This window comes from Trachypithecus francoisi, unplaced genomic scaffold (genome assembly GCF_009764315.1).
Source record: "Trachypithecus francoisi isolate TF-2019V2 unplaced genomic scaffold, Tfra_2.0 Lachesis_group6, whole genome shotgun sequence".
NCBI lineage: Eukaryota > Metazoa > Chordata > Mammalia > Primates > Cercopithecidae > Trachypithecus > Trachypithecus francoisi.
Genome location: NW_022681471.1, coordinates 99566923 through 99585751, shown reverse-complemented (window position 1 = coordinate 99585751; position 18829 = coordinate 99566923). Strand labels below are relative to the sequence as shown.

Genomic DNA, 18829 nt, shown 5'->3' with positions numbered 1-18829 from the left:
TACAATTCCAAATGAAGCAGTTTTGTAACTGTTTCATCCGAGATGTGGTTGAGACAACTGGAGGCCTTTGCCCAGGCAGCAGGTTCTCATCCTGGCTGTGTTCACACACATGATGGGCTAGCATTATAGAAAAGACATTGGGCTGGTTCTTATTTCTTCTGAAAGCAGCACCAATGCTAGTGAGTGGAAGTTAGAAGTAGGCAGACTTGTGGCCAAAGGGAAAGGAAGTCTTTCCAATGATTGGAACAGTTTCAAAATGGAATGGGCTGCAGGGAGTTGGCTTGCAGACCGTCGTGAGGAAAGTGGTAAAAAAGGACCCCCAGACAGGGCAGAATGTGTCCTGTGACCTTCAGAGCAGTTTGGTTTTTTTCTAGCTCAAAGATTCTAGTGTAACAAATAGTGGATACCTTAGTTGTGAAAGTTCCTTCCAGGTTTCTCCAGGTGAGCCAAGCTGACAGGCACAATGCCAGTCTCTCAGTGAATTCTCCCCAGCCTGTGTACTCCAAAATGCATATGCATATTAAACACACATTCCTAGATTGAGGCCTATGTGGGTAAATTTAGAGAAGAATGTTTTATATTTTTTTCTAAACTTTGTCTAGGGAGTGTGAGGACTTGTCTAATTCCCGTTGATTGAAAGTAATGTACCCTGAAGAAGCCCTCTTCTTAATCCTGATGTATCTGACTTTGTCTTTGTGTGCTTAATTTTCAGTATGCCATGTTTCTGTCCCTGGTGTTCCTGGCTGAGCTCGTAGCTGGCATTTCAGGGTTTGTGTTTCGTCATGAGGTGAGTATACACAAAATGCCTAACTCAATTAAGGTGTGTCTGGGAGGAGGATTCTTGAAACCTCTTGAAATGTGTAAAGGGTGCATATAGGCTAGCTGATTTCCTCAGTGGTGTTGCTGTTTTCCAAAGATCATGCATGTCATATGACCTGAAATTTTCATGAAATTCTAAATGTGGGAATTCCACCAAGCTTGAAACCTTCACTGTTGATCTTCATTGTTTCTCTGCGTAGCCATTGCATAAAATGATTCTCTCCCCCATTTTAAAGCAGTCACCTTCAATATGGATTACATACTCCTTTAAAAATAGTTGCTTCAGGCTGGGCATGGTGGCTCATATCTGCAATACTTGAGCTTTGCAAGGCCTGGGGCAGGAGGATCTTTTGAGGCCAGAAGTTCAAGAGCAGCCTGGGCAACATAGTGAGAACCTCATCTCTAAAAAATAAAAAAATAAATTAGCTGGATGTGGTGGCTTACATCTATAGTCCTAGCTACTTAGGAGACTGAGGAGGGAGGATCACTTGAACTTGGGAGGTTGAGGCTGCAGTGAGCTAATATCACACCGCTGCACTCCAGCCTGGGCAAGAGAGTGAGACCCTGTCTCTATTTTTTGTTTTTAAAATAGCTGCTTCAGTAAGGCACACGTGTATATCTGTATAACAAGTTTTCTAAGACTATAAAGGCAAGCCAAACTAATTGTCTTGCTGCCTCACAATTTTATCATTGTATTCCATAAATAATAGTAAAGCCAGAAGTAGATACACATGTGTTAAAAAGAAAAAGAAAAAAAAAAAAAACAAGATACAGGTGGAAAACAGAGAGTTACTGTGGGTCTTAAAAGTCTGGCATCATCTGTTCCCAGACCCTGTTTTTTTGTTTTGTTTTGTTTTAGATTTTTCATTAACCCATCTTGCTGCACCCTCATTGGTACCACTGTTGTGCTTGGCCAGGTTCAGTTCCCCCTGAGCTTGCCTGTATGCTCTCTGCTCCCCTACTGCCTTGTTTTTCCCCTTTACCAGAGACAGTATCCCAGATGCCAAAGCTGACTCCCAAAACCCAGTTTGTATGGGTGCTGCATTTGGAATTAGAACCCCATTCATAGTCTCTAGTGAAGTGAGACCTGATGAAATTTCGGCCTCAACAATCCTAATAAGTGCCCCTTGTGCCTGTGTGAACACCAGGAGCAGCCTGGCTTGTTCCTACCTGAGCCCTTGTGAACTTCCCTCTTGTTTGTTGCTGGGAGTGTGTTCTGTGGAGGGGTTTTTCTCTTAATGGTGCTTGCTGCCTAGGGCCTGGAAATCCTCATCTACCTAATCTCTTTTGCCTGAAACCCTGAGGGTTGTTGTGGGAGGAGGGTACAATGCCACTCTGACCACCAGCGCTGGTCTTGAGTTTGGCTAAACAGTCAAACTCACATGATGACAGCAAGTCTCAGTGCCATTGAACAAAAGCGGAAAGATATAACAAAGGAAGGCCAGCTTGCCTGCTAGGCAGCAGTGGGCTTGTTTCTCCACCATGAGTCCACAAAATAGTCTAGCGCCTATTCTGTGTACAGTCCCCCATCCTAAGAGACAGCTTAAGTGCAGTGAAATGAGATGACACAGCTGGGTGTGGTAGCCACCTTAGCTTAGAAGCTGCATGTAACTGGTGTTTCTGTCTTGTAACTGTCCCATGGGCATAGTTTACAGCATTTTAGCAAAGAATATGCCTAGTTAGGAGAGTCATCATCCTTACCCTAAGCTTCCCACCAAGTAATTATTGTCATTTGCTGTCCTCCCAATCTGGAGACATTTTACCAATTGGGGGTGAGTTTTATCACAAACTCAGTGGCCTGGTAACACATCTGACATTCCCCCTTCATCAGGTTTTCAGGGAAACAGAGCTTGAAAGTTACCCCAAAGTCAAATGTATTCACAGAAAAGATTTTGTTAATCTTTTTTTTTTTTTTTGAGACAGAGCCTTGCTCTGTCACCAAGGCTGGAGTGCGGTAGCACAATCTCTGCTTACTGCAACCTCTGCCTCCTGGGTTCAAGTGATTCTCCTGACTCAGCCTCCCAAGTAGCTGGGATTACAGGCGCCTGCCACCATGCCAAATTTGTGTGTGTGTGTGTGTGTGTGTGTGTGTATTTTTAGTAGAGACGGGGTTTCACCATCTTGGCCAGGCTGATCTTGAACTCCTGACCTCAAGTTATCTGCCCATGTCGGCCTCCCAATGTGCTGGGATTACAGGCATGAGCCACTGCGCCCGGCTGACCTTTTTAAGTTCTTGTCTTTTATCCTCTTTTTTTTTTTTTTATTTGCCTTACTAAAGACAGGTAAGTGAAAGTTGGTTTTGCCTCACTCCTATGGTAAAACAGAGATCCGTTTTTGACCAAAACATCAGTCATCCTGTCCACCCAAGTGGTTTGTCTTTTATGAGCCTCCTGTGTAAGGGCAGAGAAAGTTATAGAAAGATGGGCATTAATCAATTCAAAGAAAATAAGTAGAAAGCCTATGCCTGAGGTTTGGCAGCTCATCATCACAGCCCTTTCAGAAATGGACAGGCCCCTCCAGTAGGTCATTCAGCAGGTCAGACTTTCTCTGAATTGAGGCTGAGGGGAACAATTTTTTAAATTCCTGAGCTTAAAAACCCCCTGGTAAATTTTCTGAGCTTTTCCGTCTCAGAAAATGGGGCATTGCCTCCCTGGCCTACATTTATAGAGAGACTTTCAGAAGAGGCTATGTTAGCGTAGAAATTGGTAAGAATTGGAGTCAGTTTGGGCTGTGGTGGGCTGCAGTCACATCCCTCCTTGTCTTCCACAGATCAAGGACACCTTCCTGAGGACTTACACGGACGCTATGCAGAATTACAATGGCAATGATGAGAGGAGCCGGGCAGTGGACCATGTGCAGCGCAGCGTAAGTTCCAGAGGAGATGAGGGTATGAACTACCTATGAGGTCTGGGCTTAGACTTATGGGCTGCTGGTAGGTTGGCCTAGTACTTGCTATTGGTTCCCGTTCTTCAACTCTTAGTCTAGTTCCATTGCCAAGAGTTGACACCCAGTCCTTGTCCAGGCTCCAGTTATTCAGGTAATGAGTGTCAAGGAGGACCACTCCCTTGAGTGTGCCTTGCATCAGTAAGGGTTGCAAGTATGCCAAGGACAGCTCATTTGCTCTTCAGATCTGAACCCTTGGGAAGGAGTTAGGCAGTAAGTGTGTGACAACCTTGCTTAGAGTTGGCTCCCAGAGGCTGGCTTTCTAGAATCAATGTCTTCAGGCTGGGTGGAGAGCTCAGATGAGCTGTGTTCACTGGCCGGGGCAGTGGAGTGGGAATAGAGTGGACCTAGAAGAAACTGAGCATCTGTTAGGTATGTGAAGAGGGTGAGCTGCCTGATGTTTTGCGGAGGATATGGGGGAAATAGAAGAGAGAGTTCCTGTCTGGGTGGCAGGTGCTGGCACTCAAGCATGACCGTCATCAGGAATCACTAATGAGGCTTTTGCTTTGGATTTTCTTGGTTTTGTTTACTTCAGAAGCAGTCTTTTTTCTAATTTATTTTGATAAAACTTCCAACATATACAGAAAAGTCTCAGGAATATTACAAGGAACTGTATACTCAGATTTATCAATTGATTATATTTTTGCCCCATTTGCTTTAATGTTCTCTATATTGGGGTTGGCAAGCCTCTTCTGTAAAGGATCAAGTAGTAAATATTTTAGGCTTTGAGGGCCATACACTCTGTCACAACTACTCATCTCTACACTGTAGCACAAAAGCAACCACAAACAGTATGTGAACACATAGTTGTGGCTGTGTCCCAGTAAAACTTTATATACAAAAACAGGTAGTTCCTGGGCTATAGTTTACCAGCTGCGGCTCTCCCTTTCTGTATATGCATCTTTTTAAAAGAACTATTTATTTACTTATTAGTAGAGATCCCAGTGGAGAGGTTTTTGAAACCATATTTGCCTCAATTCACCCATCAATAGTCCTGAGTTAGTGGATGAATACATCTATATCGATAGGTGATTGTGAGTTGGACACAGAAGCACTGCTTTGCTTTGTGGAGGTGAATAAAGAAAGGCAATGGGATATATAACCTAGGACTTCCTTCTTGGAGATCAAACAAGCATCAGTATGGGTATAATTGTTATTGGAGCTTCCCATTCATCTTGACTCACCAAAGCTGCACATGTTGTCTTAGGGCCTTGGCCTGTGTTTCTCTTGTAAAAGTTACAAGGCAGTGATTGAGGAGACCACATGTGATCTGCCACTTTTTGATTATTTTCCTTTCCCTGTTAATAGCTGAGCTGCTGTGGTGTGCAGAACTACACCAACTGGAGCACCAGCCCCTACTTCCTGGATCATGGCATCCCCCCCAGTTGCTGCATGAACGAAACCGATTGTAATCCCCAGGATCTACACAATCTGACTGTGGCCGCCACCAAAGTTAACCAGAAGGTACCTGCTTTCTCCCAGCCCTGATGGGACCAGTGGTGAATGTTTGGGAGGGCTTTTTTTTTTGTTTCTGTGTAATTATGATAATAGATTTGAAACAGTAGTCAAGAAAAGAGAATCTTACTTTGTGGTTCCTTGATTGCCTGGGAGAGGTACTTGAGGCTGCTCACTTCTAAAAGAGAAAGCTGTAACTCAGATCAGCCTTGTCTTTCTCTCCCATAGCAAGGATCTACCAGGCATAGTTAGGAAGGTTTAGCAAGCTGTTCCTGTTAACCCTGATGCTTATGTCAGACAGTGAGTGTTGGCTTTCTTCTTTTGGGATGTCCATCTTCTGCTTAATATACCATCCAAACATGAAATTGTTTGCAGCTGGGTGTCAGTCTTTGGCAGCAAGAGAGGAGTAGAGTTGACAGACAGCATCTACTTCTGCTAGGAGGGTAGCCTTTATTTTAGGGAGTTTACTGCCATAGGAAAATAAATCAGCAACTCCGATTCAACTCATTGTCAACCTCCTGACTCCCAAAGAAATTAGAGAGGGGGAAAAAAGAGGATTAAATGAGATTTAAAAGTTAGTACATAGTGGAAATGAGTGAAATGAAGTTTTAGTAGTCAGAGAAGAGGAAAATCAATTCTGCATTCCACTTTACAGAGAATACAATGAAGACATAATAAAACTGCATGTGAAGACTATCTGCATTCTTAAATGTTTAGAGAAGTACCATATATAAAATATATTTTGGTAAACAAAAGGGAGGGAAAAACCTATTATTGTGTTTACTTCCTGTTATTCAGTCAAGGGGTAAATCTTTTCTTGCTAAGATAAAATTCTGTTCTTATGATGCCTTCAAAATTCTATGTGATCTGGACTAACTGCTGAATAATTCAGACAGAAAAGATAGTTCAGTAAGATTCAGTACGGACAGCTTCTTGTCTAAGTTAAAAGGACATCTGTTTCTATTTGAATTTTCTTATGAACCCAAACATTGAGGCTTCCTTCATCTCTTATTAGTTAATAAGGTAACTTCTGGCTTCTTCATGGACATCCCCACTGAGTATCCATATGTGTCATTATGCTTCCATTTTATGAAGTGCTAAGCATGTGGTAGACACTCCAATTTATGGAAGGCAAGACATGCTTTATGGCAGTGAGATATTTGATATAACAGAGCCTCAGAAAGTCATTCATGAAAGCAGTACCAAGTCTTTTTTTTTTTTTTTTTTGCCACTCAAACTTCCTCTTCTTTTGTGAAAATGAGGATCCAGAAGTCAGGAACACGGGGTCTAGTGTCAGGCTCAGGCTCCAGTAGAAGTTCTGACTGAACCACTGTTGATTATGTGATTTTGGTCAAGTTACTTAACCTTTCTCAGTCTTGCTTTTCTCGTCTGTAAAATGGGAATAATAATAATACATGCTTCTTGTGCTTGATTTGAAGATTTAATGAGATAAAGTGTCAACAGCACAGTGCCTGGCACAGATTATGACACAGATGTGACACATGTTAACTGTAATGTAAATGATGATGGTGAAATTTGTCTTCTATATCACATGGAGTCTTTTATTAACAATGATGCAGCAGTTTCTTATAGGGAGGATCTTTTGTTAGTATGTAAAAACAAGTTTGGAGACGTATCTTATAGTACATCTATAATCCTTACAATTATTTCCAGAAAGAGAGATAGGGTCACCTTTTTTCATTTCATTGATAAACCTACACACTGACCTCACTTTCCACCTCCCCACTGTAATCCAACTTTATATTTTCCTGGCCACCTCAAATACTTAGAAGATCTGCTTAACTTCTCTCTTACTTACCTTATAGCCTCCAACCTGGCTCCCTCAGAGGAGAAAAAGTGAATGAAAACTAAAATTTGTCTACCAAGTTTCCTTAGACATTTTTATTTAATGCCCACCTGAACTTATGAGACACATTACTTCTTCTGACTAAATCTCAGACACCTAATCTATACAAGGTGGGAGATGGGGATGGGGTAATAGTACATGCTCATAAATGTTACCCGTCCTCCCAGTGACTCCTTCCCCTAGGAGGCTTAACTACTGCCACATTCTAGTTATATGGAATCCTATGATTTAGAATAAATGGATCATCCCTGTAGATCCTGTGGTGTCTTAGACCCTGTACTTTGATAACACAGAAAGATGATTCTTGGCTCTTACCAGGAAGTTTGAGAAACCTGTCTTGTACAGATAACTGGGAGAGAACAGGAGGAAAGTATGTAGAGTTAAATAGGATATTTATTGTTTGGATTTGGGGACAGGTTTTATTTTGGTTTTGCTAGCAGGATGATGAAATGTCTGCAGGTTCAGTTGGCTAATAGCATTGGCTGAAATCCTACTTCATAGGAATTATTTGACAGTTTGTAAGGGCAAGAGGAACATAGTTATTCTGCTTGGCAGCTACAGAGATACCTCTTCCCATAACCTATTTGGAACTAGTGTTCTACTCCTAGTAGTTAAAGTCAGTCACTTGCAGATGTTTTCCATTGGTGATTGTTGATTTAGACATGCTGAGAGGGCGAGCAAATGAACTGTTCTGAGTGTTTCCTAGGATACTTAGCAGGTCTGTGTAGATTTATCTCACACCTGACAACCAGACTTTCGTATTAGGGAATTGAGAGAGGTTGTTGTGAGTAGATAAGATCATAGTTTAGGGGAAAATTTAAGGTTGAATGCAAACATGGCCTGTGGTTGTAGTATTAAATCAACTCTTGCAGTATGCAGATCTGTGCTGAGACCTGGAAAATGAACTTTGGGGTTCATGCAGTAAATAACAGAAAAATCCAGAGATGGCAAACTTTTATTTTGACATTGGTCTCTTATTGTTTAAAAACAAAACAGAAAAAAAAACTAAGTCACTTTTCTCATTTTAATTCTATTACTGGTATGTTCATTAACTTGCTTTCTTATTTGGAATAGAAAATAATGAGAAAACATTTCTTACAGAAGAGTGCTTCTCACCTTTTAATGGGCATGTGAAGCGTCTGGAGATCTGGTTAAAATTCATTAAAAATATGTCAAAAGGAATAACCCATGGATCTGGCAGATTCTGATTCAGTAGGTCTGGGGTGGAGCCTCCAATTCTGCATTTCTAACAAGCTCCTAGGTGAATAAATACTGCTCATTCAAGATCCATACATTGAGGAGCAAGGTTTAGAGAGAACTATTTCGGCACAGTTGTACTAATGCCAGGCAGTTATTTCCTTTTTCTGGTTTCTCCTACTGGTTAGAGTGACCTTACAAAAAATAATGTGACCAAGTCTAAAATCTTCTAGAATGGAGTAGAAATCATACTTTAGAAAATATATTCAGTTTAAGTGTAGAATTGAAGTGCGCAGAAAAAAAATCTATGCCAAACTATTTTGCAGAATAAGAAAATACTCATTTTGCTTCTCTCTGGGTTGTATTATCAGGCTTTTGTTTCCAAATTTTGAGTTTACATAACACTGGTGCTGATCTGTACCTCATTCCTTAGCCCCATTATCACTGCAGGGAGAAGATACAGTAATGATGGCCAGCCTGGCAAACTGCCGTCTTAGCTGCTACCTTTTGGGAAGGTGTTAGAATATCCACATCTCTTTTCATTTTGTCTTCTTTCTAACCCAAATTCTTCTCTCTTCTACTACCTTTTGAAAAATTGTGTGAGATTGGGCATGGTGGCTCATGCCTGTAATCCCAGCACTTTGGGAAGTCGAAATGGGTGGATCATCTGAGGTCAGGAGTTTGAGACCAACCTGGCCAACATGGTGAAACCCCATCTGTACTAAAAATACAAAAATTAGCCAGTCATAGTGGCACACACCTGTAATCCCAGCTACTCGGGAGGCTGAGGCAGGAGAATCGCTTGATCCCTGGAGGTGGAGGTTGCAGTGAGCCGAGATCACGCCACTGTATTCCAGCCTGGGTGACAGAGCAAGACTCTGTCTCAAAAAAAAAAAAAAGAAAGAAAGAAAGAAAGAAAGAAAAGAAGAAAAGAAAAAAAAAGTGATATAGAGTTTCACTAGTAACAGTGAAATCAGTAAGCTTCTACTCTGGGGAATCAAATTTTAAAACTCCCCATGAGTGATAATGTATTTCCTTTCCCACTCCCACCCTGGCCTTCAAATTGGCATCAGATAACTAAGAAGTATGGTTTGTCGATTGCATTGAAAACACGTGTCACACAAAGGGACCAACACACACTGGGGCCTATAGGAGGGTAGAGGGTGGAAGGAGGAAGAAGATCAGGAGAAACAACTAATGAGTACTAGGCTTAATACTTGGGTGACAAAGTAATCTGTACAACAAACCCCCACGACACAGGTTTACCTATATAATAAACTTGCACATGTACCCCTGAACTTAAATAACAAAAGAAAATATGTCTGAAAGCACTACTGGTAAGTTAATGCACCATTTTTTTTCCCTGCAAGCAGACTATAAATGTATATAGATATCACTTAATAGAAGACACAGCATTGGCAGAATTTTTTACAAGCTATGAGAAATGTTAAATTGTTAAATTTGAACTTAAAAAGGGGAAACATGCTTGGGGTTTTTTTGTTCTTCAAATGTTATTAAAACTTAGTGTGACATTTTGATAAACAAGAACCAGCTTTAATCTGTTTATCAAATTAATGTCTTTATTTTTCACAGACTTTATACATTTTAGTTGAAGCCCTTTTCCAGAAAACTGGGAAAAGACCATGTCTTCCTAGCTGAATAAGTCAGTTCAGAACTCTAGGTTGATTTGGCCAGTTTCAAATAATATACTTACAAATTCTCTCTCTCTGGAAAAGATGACCCTAGAACACAGATTTTCCCTATTTAAAAAATCCTAATGGTCTCATTAGGAAGAACCCTAAAACTCCATAAGGTTGGCAGATATTCAAACACTTCCCTCTAGCCAGATGATTCCGGTTTGTTTATTCAAGATTTTGTCATTCGTTGTCAAAATGCTAGTAACCATGTTTATGATGCTGAGATTTCCTGTTCAAGGATGCGGAATGTCTTTTCAAGTCTACTGCTTTGTCTCTATAGTATTTGCTTCATAGATCTCAGAGATTTCTTGCTAAATTGCATCCTACCACAGAAATATTTGTCGATGAAATTGTGTCTGGGATTGACTTTAAATGGGACGGGAGTTGGGGAGGTTCAAAAGAAGCAAGATTGACCAGATGTTAATTTGTGATGTTAGGGGAAGGGTCATGTGTCTCTGTATTTTTGTGTATGTTTGAAACCTTTTCTTATTTTTTTAAGTTTGAAAAGAATGCTAATAAATCCCTGGAGTGAGTTGCAATTGTATTTGCTGAATTAAGGTTGAAGTGTATGTTGGGAGTGTTTCGAGTACACATAGCCCAGCTTGGCCTGAGGAAAAACATGTCTCCAAGACAGTGTCTTTCTCTTTCCAGGGTTGTTATGATCTGGTAACTAGTTTCATGGAGACTAACATGGGAATCATCGCTGGAGTGGCGTTTGGAATCGCATTCTCCCAGGTAGCTTCATAATTGTGCAGAACCTGGTCTAATCTTTTCCCTGCCTCCCTCCCTGGCCTCCAGATTCTCTGCCTGCCTTCCTGTGCTTTGGGAAAAGCTGATAGATGGGGTCAAAGCTCCTTGCTCATTAGTCCTCAGGTGATCTGTTTATTGATTTTTCTTTTTCAACTCAAATGAAGTTTTGTCATCAAGGGAATATCAGTTACAGTTACACTAATGACTAGCTCCAGAAAAACAACTGGTTACTTCTGTAGGTCAAATGGAGGTTAACTGAATAACGTGCTGGCATAATTGGATCATAAACAACTCAAAACAGCAAATGGCTGATCTGGATTTGGGAGAAGCGTTTTTCCTGATTGACCTGACCCTTTTTTGCTCTCTCTTAGTTCCCGTGTATTACGGATGAGATCTCTCCCTTTAAAGAAAGCCTAAATTTAGCAAACTTCGACTTGTGATCATTATTTTAATCTCTAAGTTTGGCTATTTGTAAGAGGTTTGACTATTTTTACATGGTTTCTTAAGAGGAAATAAAATTTTATGTACTAAATTTTATAGCCCTTTATCTGTACCTACCCTCAAGAAAACAATGGGAGAAGTACTATGCCAATTAAGTAAACCACACACACTGGAGGATAGAATAAGATTAAGCTAAATCTAAAACGTAGCCCACCTCCACCAGGCAGGGCATGGTCCCATAGGCTTCTGATCTCCCAGACAAATGATACATCCTTGCTATAATGTGGCTTTGGGTAGAAGAATCAACATGTATAGTTAACAAGCAAGAGCAAACTTTGTTTATGTTTAACTCAGACTTTGCTCAGACCAACAGATCGTTTTTCAAACAAAGCCCAATTAATGTTGTCTGAGTAATGTCTCCACAGCTCTCATTTCTTTTTTTATTTTTTAATTTCTTTTTATTTAGGACCTGGTGTCTACAACAAACCACAACTCTAATTTCTATATAGGCTATCTCAGACTCTAATTACTTTTTCCCTACCCATCTGTATCTCTGGCCCTCCTGCTTAGCAACGCAGATATACTTTAATTTTATTCCAGTTTGTTCCTAAAACTTTCTAATTGAAATGTAGAATATACGGAAAGGTGCATAAATTATGTTTACAGCTTAATAAGTTACCACAAAATGAACATAGCTGTGTAACCCTCGCTTAGATTAAGGCATAGAATTTTAGCCTGATGGTTTGTTTTTTACAAGTAGACAGCCTTAGAGAAGTAGAAGAGCTTTTCTTCCTAAGCAGTTACAAAACCTGTGCAACATTTTATCTCACAAGAGCATGTGGGCTCAGCCAACACAAGTGTGTTCCTTGTTGCAATTTCAAAACTATCTTGTACCATGCTTTGTTGTTTTTTGTTTTTGTTTTTGTTTTGAAGCCCATGAAGTGAATTAAACCCTCAACACTCCAACACATAGACAAACCAGAGTGGGGTCACAAACAATGCAAATTAACTCAGTCTCCAGAGACATTTGAAAAGCAATTGCTACTCTGAAATTTATTCTAGTTGCTGTAATATTTCAATAATAATACTCAGCAACGTCACTCTAATGACTGAGGGACATTTTAGAGGATCCCCAAACCCTGGTGACCGATGCAAATGTGCAGGATGCACTTGACAGCCTTGAACATCCTGTTTACTTAACACATGTATGTGTAGCACCATATTGTTAACATCAAAAGAGCATTCTTGTGTTTGGCATTTGAGGAGGCCTGTCCCATTGGAGGAAAAAAAAATATTGCTGAAGTCTCCCCTACTAGCTATTCTAGAACCATAAAGGGACATTATGCTGATACTGTACATTAGGAGAAGAGAGCCTCAAATAACGTGGAATCTCATGAATGAAACACCTTATCATCCAAGAATATTCCCATGTGGCCATGAGCATGAGTGTATGTGTGGTATTAGGAGATTCCTGTTTTCATTAATGAGATGAATCAAATGGATCCTTCTCCAAGTAATGAATCTGATTAATACCTCTCTTCCACTCTTCTCTCACACATCCCAATGAAGAAATGTATGATTAGACAAATAATTATCTGGCCTGATTAATCTCTCTGTGCTACCTTAAAGAAATCTGTGATTTGTGAATTGTTGAATATGTACTGTGACCCTCTAGGGCAGTAAGAGAGGGGCTTTGACCTTAAGGAATCCCAACTCTGAAACTCTCTGCAGTGAGTTTAGGTCTCATCAAGGTACCACATAGTTGTTGGGGTGATAAAACACAAAGCCCAGTGACATCATACCATGGTGCCAGTACTGCTCACCCATGTGGCCAGGCAGGTCCAGCAGAGCAGACACTTGAGACCTGCTCCCAAGTTCGGGCAGGGAGAGGAATGGCTGTGGCTGGCATTTGCCAGCCAGATGCACCAGGAACTGCAGCTATTTATGGTGCCATCAGCCTCAGGGTTCTTGAAAGCTGAAGTTGGCTTCCAGATGTCCGTAGATCCAGGACATCCCTGGGACAATGGTGGCCACTTACCAGATGCCCATTCACAAAGAACCAGCCCTACTGATCCTGGTCAGTGACCTGGAACCAGACCTTTGGCTACATGTGTTCAGAAATTTTAGAGCCAATGTCATAGTAAAATTTAGCACATGTTGTCTGATATTGATGAACCAGTTGTGTTGGCCTATGCCTTAGCCTTCCTATAATAAAGAAGGGTCTACTAAGTAGAGGCCACAGAGAGGACAAAGTGGGTAGGAAAGAACAGAGCTCTCTCCCTCCCTCCCTCCCTCCCTCCCACTTTTGCTCTCCTGCCCTCGACCTTTTTCTTGCCCTTTTCTTTGCTTACTCTTACGACCTCCATGCTATCATCTGTTGGAAGAAACTGGCCATACACATCTATTGTCTCAAAGATTAAAGGTGGTATAAAGTATTAGGAAAACTAAGCTGGGTCTAGCCTTTTAATACACTGGGCAAGAACTTTGTTCCCTGTAGCTAACTTAGCTAACTGAAAGCTCTTGAGTGCTGTTTTTGAACAGCAGCAGGGTTGTGTCAAGCATTAAACACTTCTCTCTACAAACTTCCATTGCCTTTGCCCTCTCAAGGTAAACCTCATTTGTCTGGACTTGATGGGCAGAGTCTGCTGCCCTATAAATTGATAGCAGAAGGTTGAATCTGTTTAGTAGGGTACCTCTTCGTTGCATCTTTGGCAACTGCTCTTTCACTCGAGGGCTTGTGGGGAGAGTGAGAGATGGAGCATGCACGTACAGCACCCCTGTCCTATCCCCACCCCCAAAATGCCCTGGAAGCCAAGAACCATGGGATGTCTCAGCATGGACATGTTTATTGTTCAATTTGTGACATTGTGTATATGTACATATGCACGTGTGTGTGTGGTGGCGTGTTCTCTGGTCTTCTGTGTTTAGTACTTCTGTGTCTAAGGTAAATAGACCCAGGGCTTTGCTAGACTTGGAACCTGTTAGGCTGGATTAATTCCCCATAACATGTAATATTGTAGTCCTGAGTAAAGACAGTAGAGCCATTTTCCAGAAGGGGAGGGTTGAGTGACTCGCTTGAAGTTGGGCAGCTACTATAGATCCAGTATTATAATTCTGACCTCTTCACCTGGCCTGCTGTATTAACTTTTAAGGCCAGAGATCACCCTTGTTCCTGCCTCAGGTAGCACCTGAAGGGAATTCATTTATTGCTTTTATAACAAAAAGACTTAAGTCTGTGAAATCCAAAAGGAAAAGGTACTCATAAGAAAACACAGACCCTATTACTACCCATCCATTTTCTGACCCTCATCCTCCTGTCTGGCCTCCTCCAGGGTCTAAATGCTGCTAAGATGTGCCAGTCATTCTTTTCTTTTGGGGGGCCCTTGAGAAGACTTGTTTACCTTTTCTATGTAGAGGGCAGGACAGAGCTGAGGCTATTCTTAGATAGGACGAGAGGGTACAACATTAAGCTCTGAGAATTACCTGTGTAGCTTGGGGCGTATTCTTTAACCTCTTATAACCCTCAATTTTCTTATCTGGAAAACTGAGATTGTAATATTGTACAGGTTGTGGTAAATATCAATACAGGCTAGGTACAGTGACTCATGTCTGTAATCCCAGCACTTGGGAGACAGAGGTAGGCAGATCACTTGAGCCCAGGAATTCAAGCCAGCCTGGTCAACATGGCAAAACCCCATCTCTACTAAAAATACAAAAATTAGCTGAATGTGGTGGTGCACAACTGTAATCCCAGCTACTCAGGAGGCTGAGGCAGGAGAATCACTTCAACCTGGGAGGTAGAGGTTGTAGTGAGCCGAGATTGCACCACTGCACTCCAGCCTGGATATTCAATACAGTCAGCCCTCCATATCTGCAGGTTCTGTATCCATGGATTCAACCAACTATGGATTGAAAATAACAATACAACAAAAAATAATGCAAATAAAAGCAATATAGTATAGCAACTACTTATACAGCATTTACATTGTATTAGGTGTTATGAGTAATCTTGAGATGATTTAAAGTATAAAGGAGGATGTGCATAGCTTATATGCAAATATTGCACGATTTTGTATCAAGGACTTGAGCATCCTAGGATTTTGCTATCCTCAGGAGGTCCTGGAACCAATCTCCAACAGATACTAAGGGATGACTGTAATTTGTTCTCCCTGAATGTGTTATGTACCTCTGACACTTATTTGATTTTTGACATTATCAAGTGTGTTCTGCTGTTTGTTGGTCCTGGAAAATGGAAGTTCTAATAAAAAGAGACAAACTATAAGGTTCAAGGTCATTACACTCATATTTTAGTTTCTCATTTGGCAGAATATTCTAAAGGTTATAGCCATGGTATCTTCAGCCACTTGGCAGTAAGTGCACGAGACTATGTATTTTATGGCACCAAATGATGTTGGCCAGAACCTTGGTATGAGATAGGACGAGTCCAATAAGATGATGATGCTTCCTTACCTGAAAGAGGTTATAGTTTGCATATTTCACAGCACAATTTTAATTTGAAAAAGGAAGATAAGAAATGAGAACTGGAACCTGCACGGGTAGGTTAAGAGCCAGGAGAATGGAGTTCAGGTGTTCCCTGACCAACAGTGGGACCTGAAGTGGCAGCAGGTGTCTCATCTATAAGATGAGGGTGACTAGGTAGACTGGATGAGCAGTTCCCTGCCCTTGAAGGCTTGTTAAAACACCAGTTGCTGGGCCCCAACCCCCAGCGTATCTGATTCAGCAGGTCTGGGGTGAGATCTGAGAATGTGCATTTCTAAAAAGGTCCCAGGCGATCGTGATGCTCTTGGTCCTGGGGTCGCACTTCTAGTGACACAGGTCTGATCCAGTAAAACATGCCCAGTTGTCTAAAGAGAAGGGACTACACTGACCAAGAGAAAGCAGCCTCTAGACTCAAGTGCACAATTGGGCTCCTCTCTAAAGGATACTGATCCTCCAGATTCATGAGTGGAAATTTTCTTTTCTAATGAACAGAACAAGATGTGCTTAAGGGTGTCTTGAGGGTATCACAATCATCTTTATTAGATTCACTTGTGCCGCAGTTTAGATCAAGGCACGAAGACAAGTGGAGGACTAGAATCTTCTGAGGAGGTAGAGGTACTACATCACTGGTTGTCCTGAGGCCCCTAAAAAAACTGGGAGGTGGGCCCTGGGTGTAGATGAGCCCACTTAGGCGTAAGATATCTACATAGTCAAGAGACAGAATATAAAGCCCCACTTTCCCCTAGCCCCTCCTACCTTTTCATAAGCTGTGGCTTTCTTACCTCACTGGTGAATGTGCCTCATCAAGAATAGGGTCTCTATTCTTGCCTCAAGGAAAGAACTAGTATTTTGTCACCTGGGTATGGTTGAGACATCATAGTGTGCTGAGAAATCTTCCAAATGCATGTGCTATAGATTTGAATTGAATTTTAGCCTTTTAGTTAATATATCACTAAATTCTGTGTTCCTTAATTTTTTTTATTACTCTCATAACATGAACAAATTTTAATACTCCTTAAGTGTCAAAAGTTGTTCTTAAATGGCCAGAGTGAGCTACAGCTGGAACATAATGGCCAGTTAGAGAACTTCCAGTTGGCTCTGCAGTTAGACTCCCAACAGCTGAGATCCCATGGTTGAAATCAGGTTTTATCTTTTGCTCTAGTGCCCTTTCCCATTTACATACAGAAACACTTGGTTGTTGAAAAAATTATGTCTAGTGATACACATATATCAAAAATCACATTATCCCCCATAAATATATAAAAGTATTAATTAAAAATTAAGAGGGTGTGGTTCGGTGACTTGAGATTCTCGTTTTCGTTTTTCTCCCTGGCAACAGTTAATTGGCATGCTGCTGGCCTGCTGTCTGTCCCGGTTCATCACGGCCAATCAGTATGAGATGGTGTAAGGAGAAGGTAGGTGACAGTGGGGAGTGTTTAATTTTGAGGGATCCCCTTTGGGACACATAATACCCTTCAAATGTGCAGGAGTACTCCCTGGCCATTGAGCTACCTGATCTTGGTGGCACTTGTCCATGTGCAGAAATCTCATTTCCGTGGTTCTGGGAAGGAAGTATAATTGGTTCTTTTTTTTTTTTTTTTTTTTTTTTTTTTTTTTTTTTTTGAGACGGAGTCTCGCTCTGTCGCCCAGGCTGGAGTGCAGTGGCCGGATCTCAGCTCACTGCAAGCTCCGCCTCCCGGTTTACGCCATTCTCTCGCCTCAGCCTCCCGAGTAGCTGGGACTACAGCGCCCGCCATCTCGCCCGGCTAATTTTTTGTATTTTTTTAGTAGAGACGGGGTTTCACCGTGTTAGCCAGGATGGTCTCGATCTCCTGACCTCGTGATCCGCCCGTCTCGGCCTCCCAAAGTGCTGGGATTACAGGCTTGAGCCACCGCGCCCGGCCTAATTGGTTCTTTTGTGGAAAATGTGGAAATGCTTTTTTAGCTTGTTATCTTTCTTTTCAAGTCCTTATTACTGGTGAATCACTCACATGTTCTAATTTCTCTCTTAGTCTTTCAAGAACGACGGAATAAGAGACCTGTTTTAAAAAAGAACTGCAGCAATCTTTGAAAGACTTCCAAAGAATGTTAGAGCACAGTACATAATACACCTGCCCTGCTCCCCCTATCCCTTACCCCCCACGTGCAACTGACACTCCCACCCAGTCTCTGCTCCACCTTTCAGCCCATGTCACTTGTAGTGTCCATTTTGTGAAGCCTTGTTGTGCCACAGAGTGTAGCCAGGTCCCCCTGCAGCTAGTCCTAGTGAACCTCACCCCGAGGCCCTGCGTGGGCCAGCCCCTCCATCTGTACTTGGTCCAACTGCAACTCATCATCGGTGACTGGTTATCACACCATCGCTGGCCCCTTTGGGCCCTGCATGTAGTGTGGGAGGCTCCTGTTAGCTCCTCACTGTGGTAAATGCCACACACCTTTAAGTAGATAAGCAGACGATAGTTATCTGTTCTTTTGACTTAATCTCATTTGGTTTGATTTTCCCTCTACTAAGGCTTTCCTACCTTCTTCAGGCTGCCTAAGACATGTAAAGAAACACATCGATAATTGTCCATGAGGAGAAAAAAAGCATGTGTCATGCATGAAGGAAACTGAGCTTTAGGTGGCCTCCTTGCTTGTTACATACCTGGGTATGTGTAGGCAGTTTAGTGCATCTTTGCCTCTCAGTTGAAACCTGTATAATCTTGTTACAAAGCTGTGTTGTTGCTTCTCGTGAAGGCCATGATATTTTGTTTCTCCCCAATTAATTGCTATTGTGTTATTTTACTACTTCTCTCTGTATTTTTTTTCTTGCATTGACATTATAGACATTGAGGACCTCATCAGAACAATTTAAAAATGAGTGTGAAGGGGGAACAAGTCAAAATATTTTTAAAAGATCTTCAAAAATAATACCTCTGTCTAGCATGCCAACAAGAATGCATTGATATTGTGAACATTTGTGATATATGTATTAATAAATAGAGCAATTACAAGCAGCTGTGTTCTGGTTCTGTTCTTTGGTTCTTATGAAAGTTTTTAAATGCATTTCTATTCCATCTTGCTCTTCAGGACATTGCAGGCAAGTGGACCATCTCACACACTGACACACCTCTCCATGTGTCACCCCACCAAAATAACATCAGGCAGCCGAGAAGCTAAAGGG

The 18829-nt window shown here is 41.5% G+C and overlaps 1 protein-coding gene across 1 annotated transcript in view; it reads left to right on the top strand.

Annotated features, from left to right (window-relative positions):
* Window positions 1–18662, top strand: part of TSPAN7 (tetraspanin 7) — a 119636-nt gene extending 100974 nt beyond the window's left edge. Inside the window, exons 3-8 of the mRNA XM_033202087.1 lie at window positions 713–787; window positions 3589–3684; window positions 5071–5226; window positions 10630–10713; window positions 17009–17084; window positions 17682–18662. Coding sequence (XP_033057978.1) covers window positions 713–787; window positions 3589–3684; window positions 5071–5226; window positions 10630–10713; window positions 17009–17077 — 480 coding nt within the window. The 3' untranslated portion in view covers window positions 17078–17084; window positions 17682–18662. The remainder of the gene's footprint in view (window positions 1–712; window positions 788–3588; window positions 3685–5070; window positions 5227–10629; window positions 10714–17008; window positions 17085–17681) is intronic.
* Window positions 18663–18829: the final 167 nt, after the last annotated feature.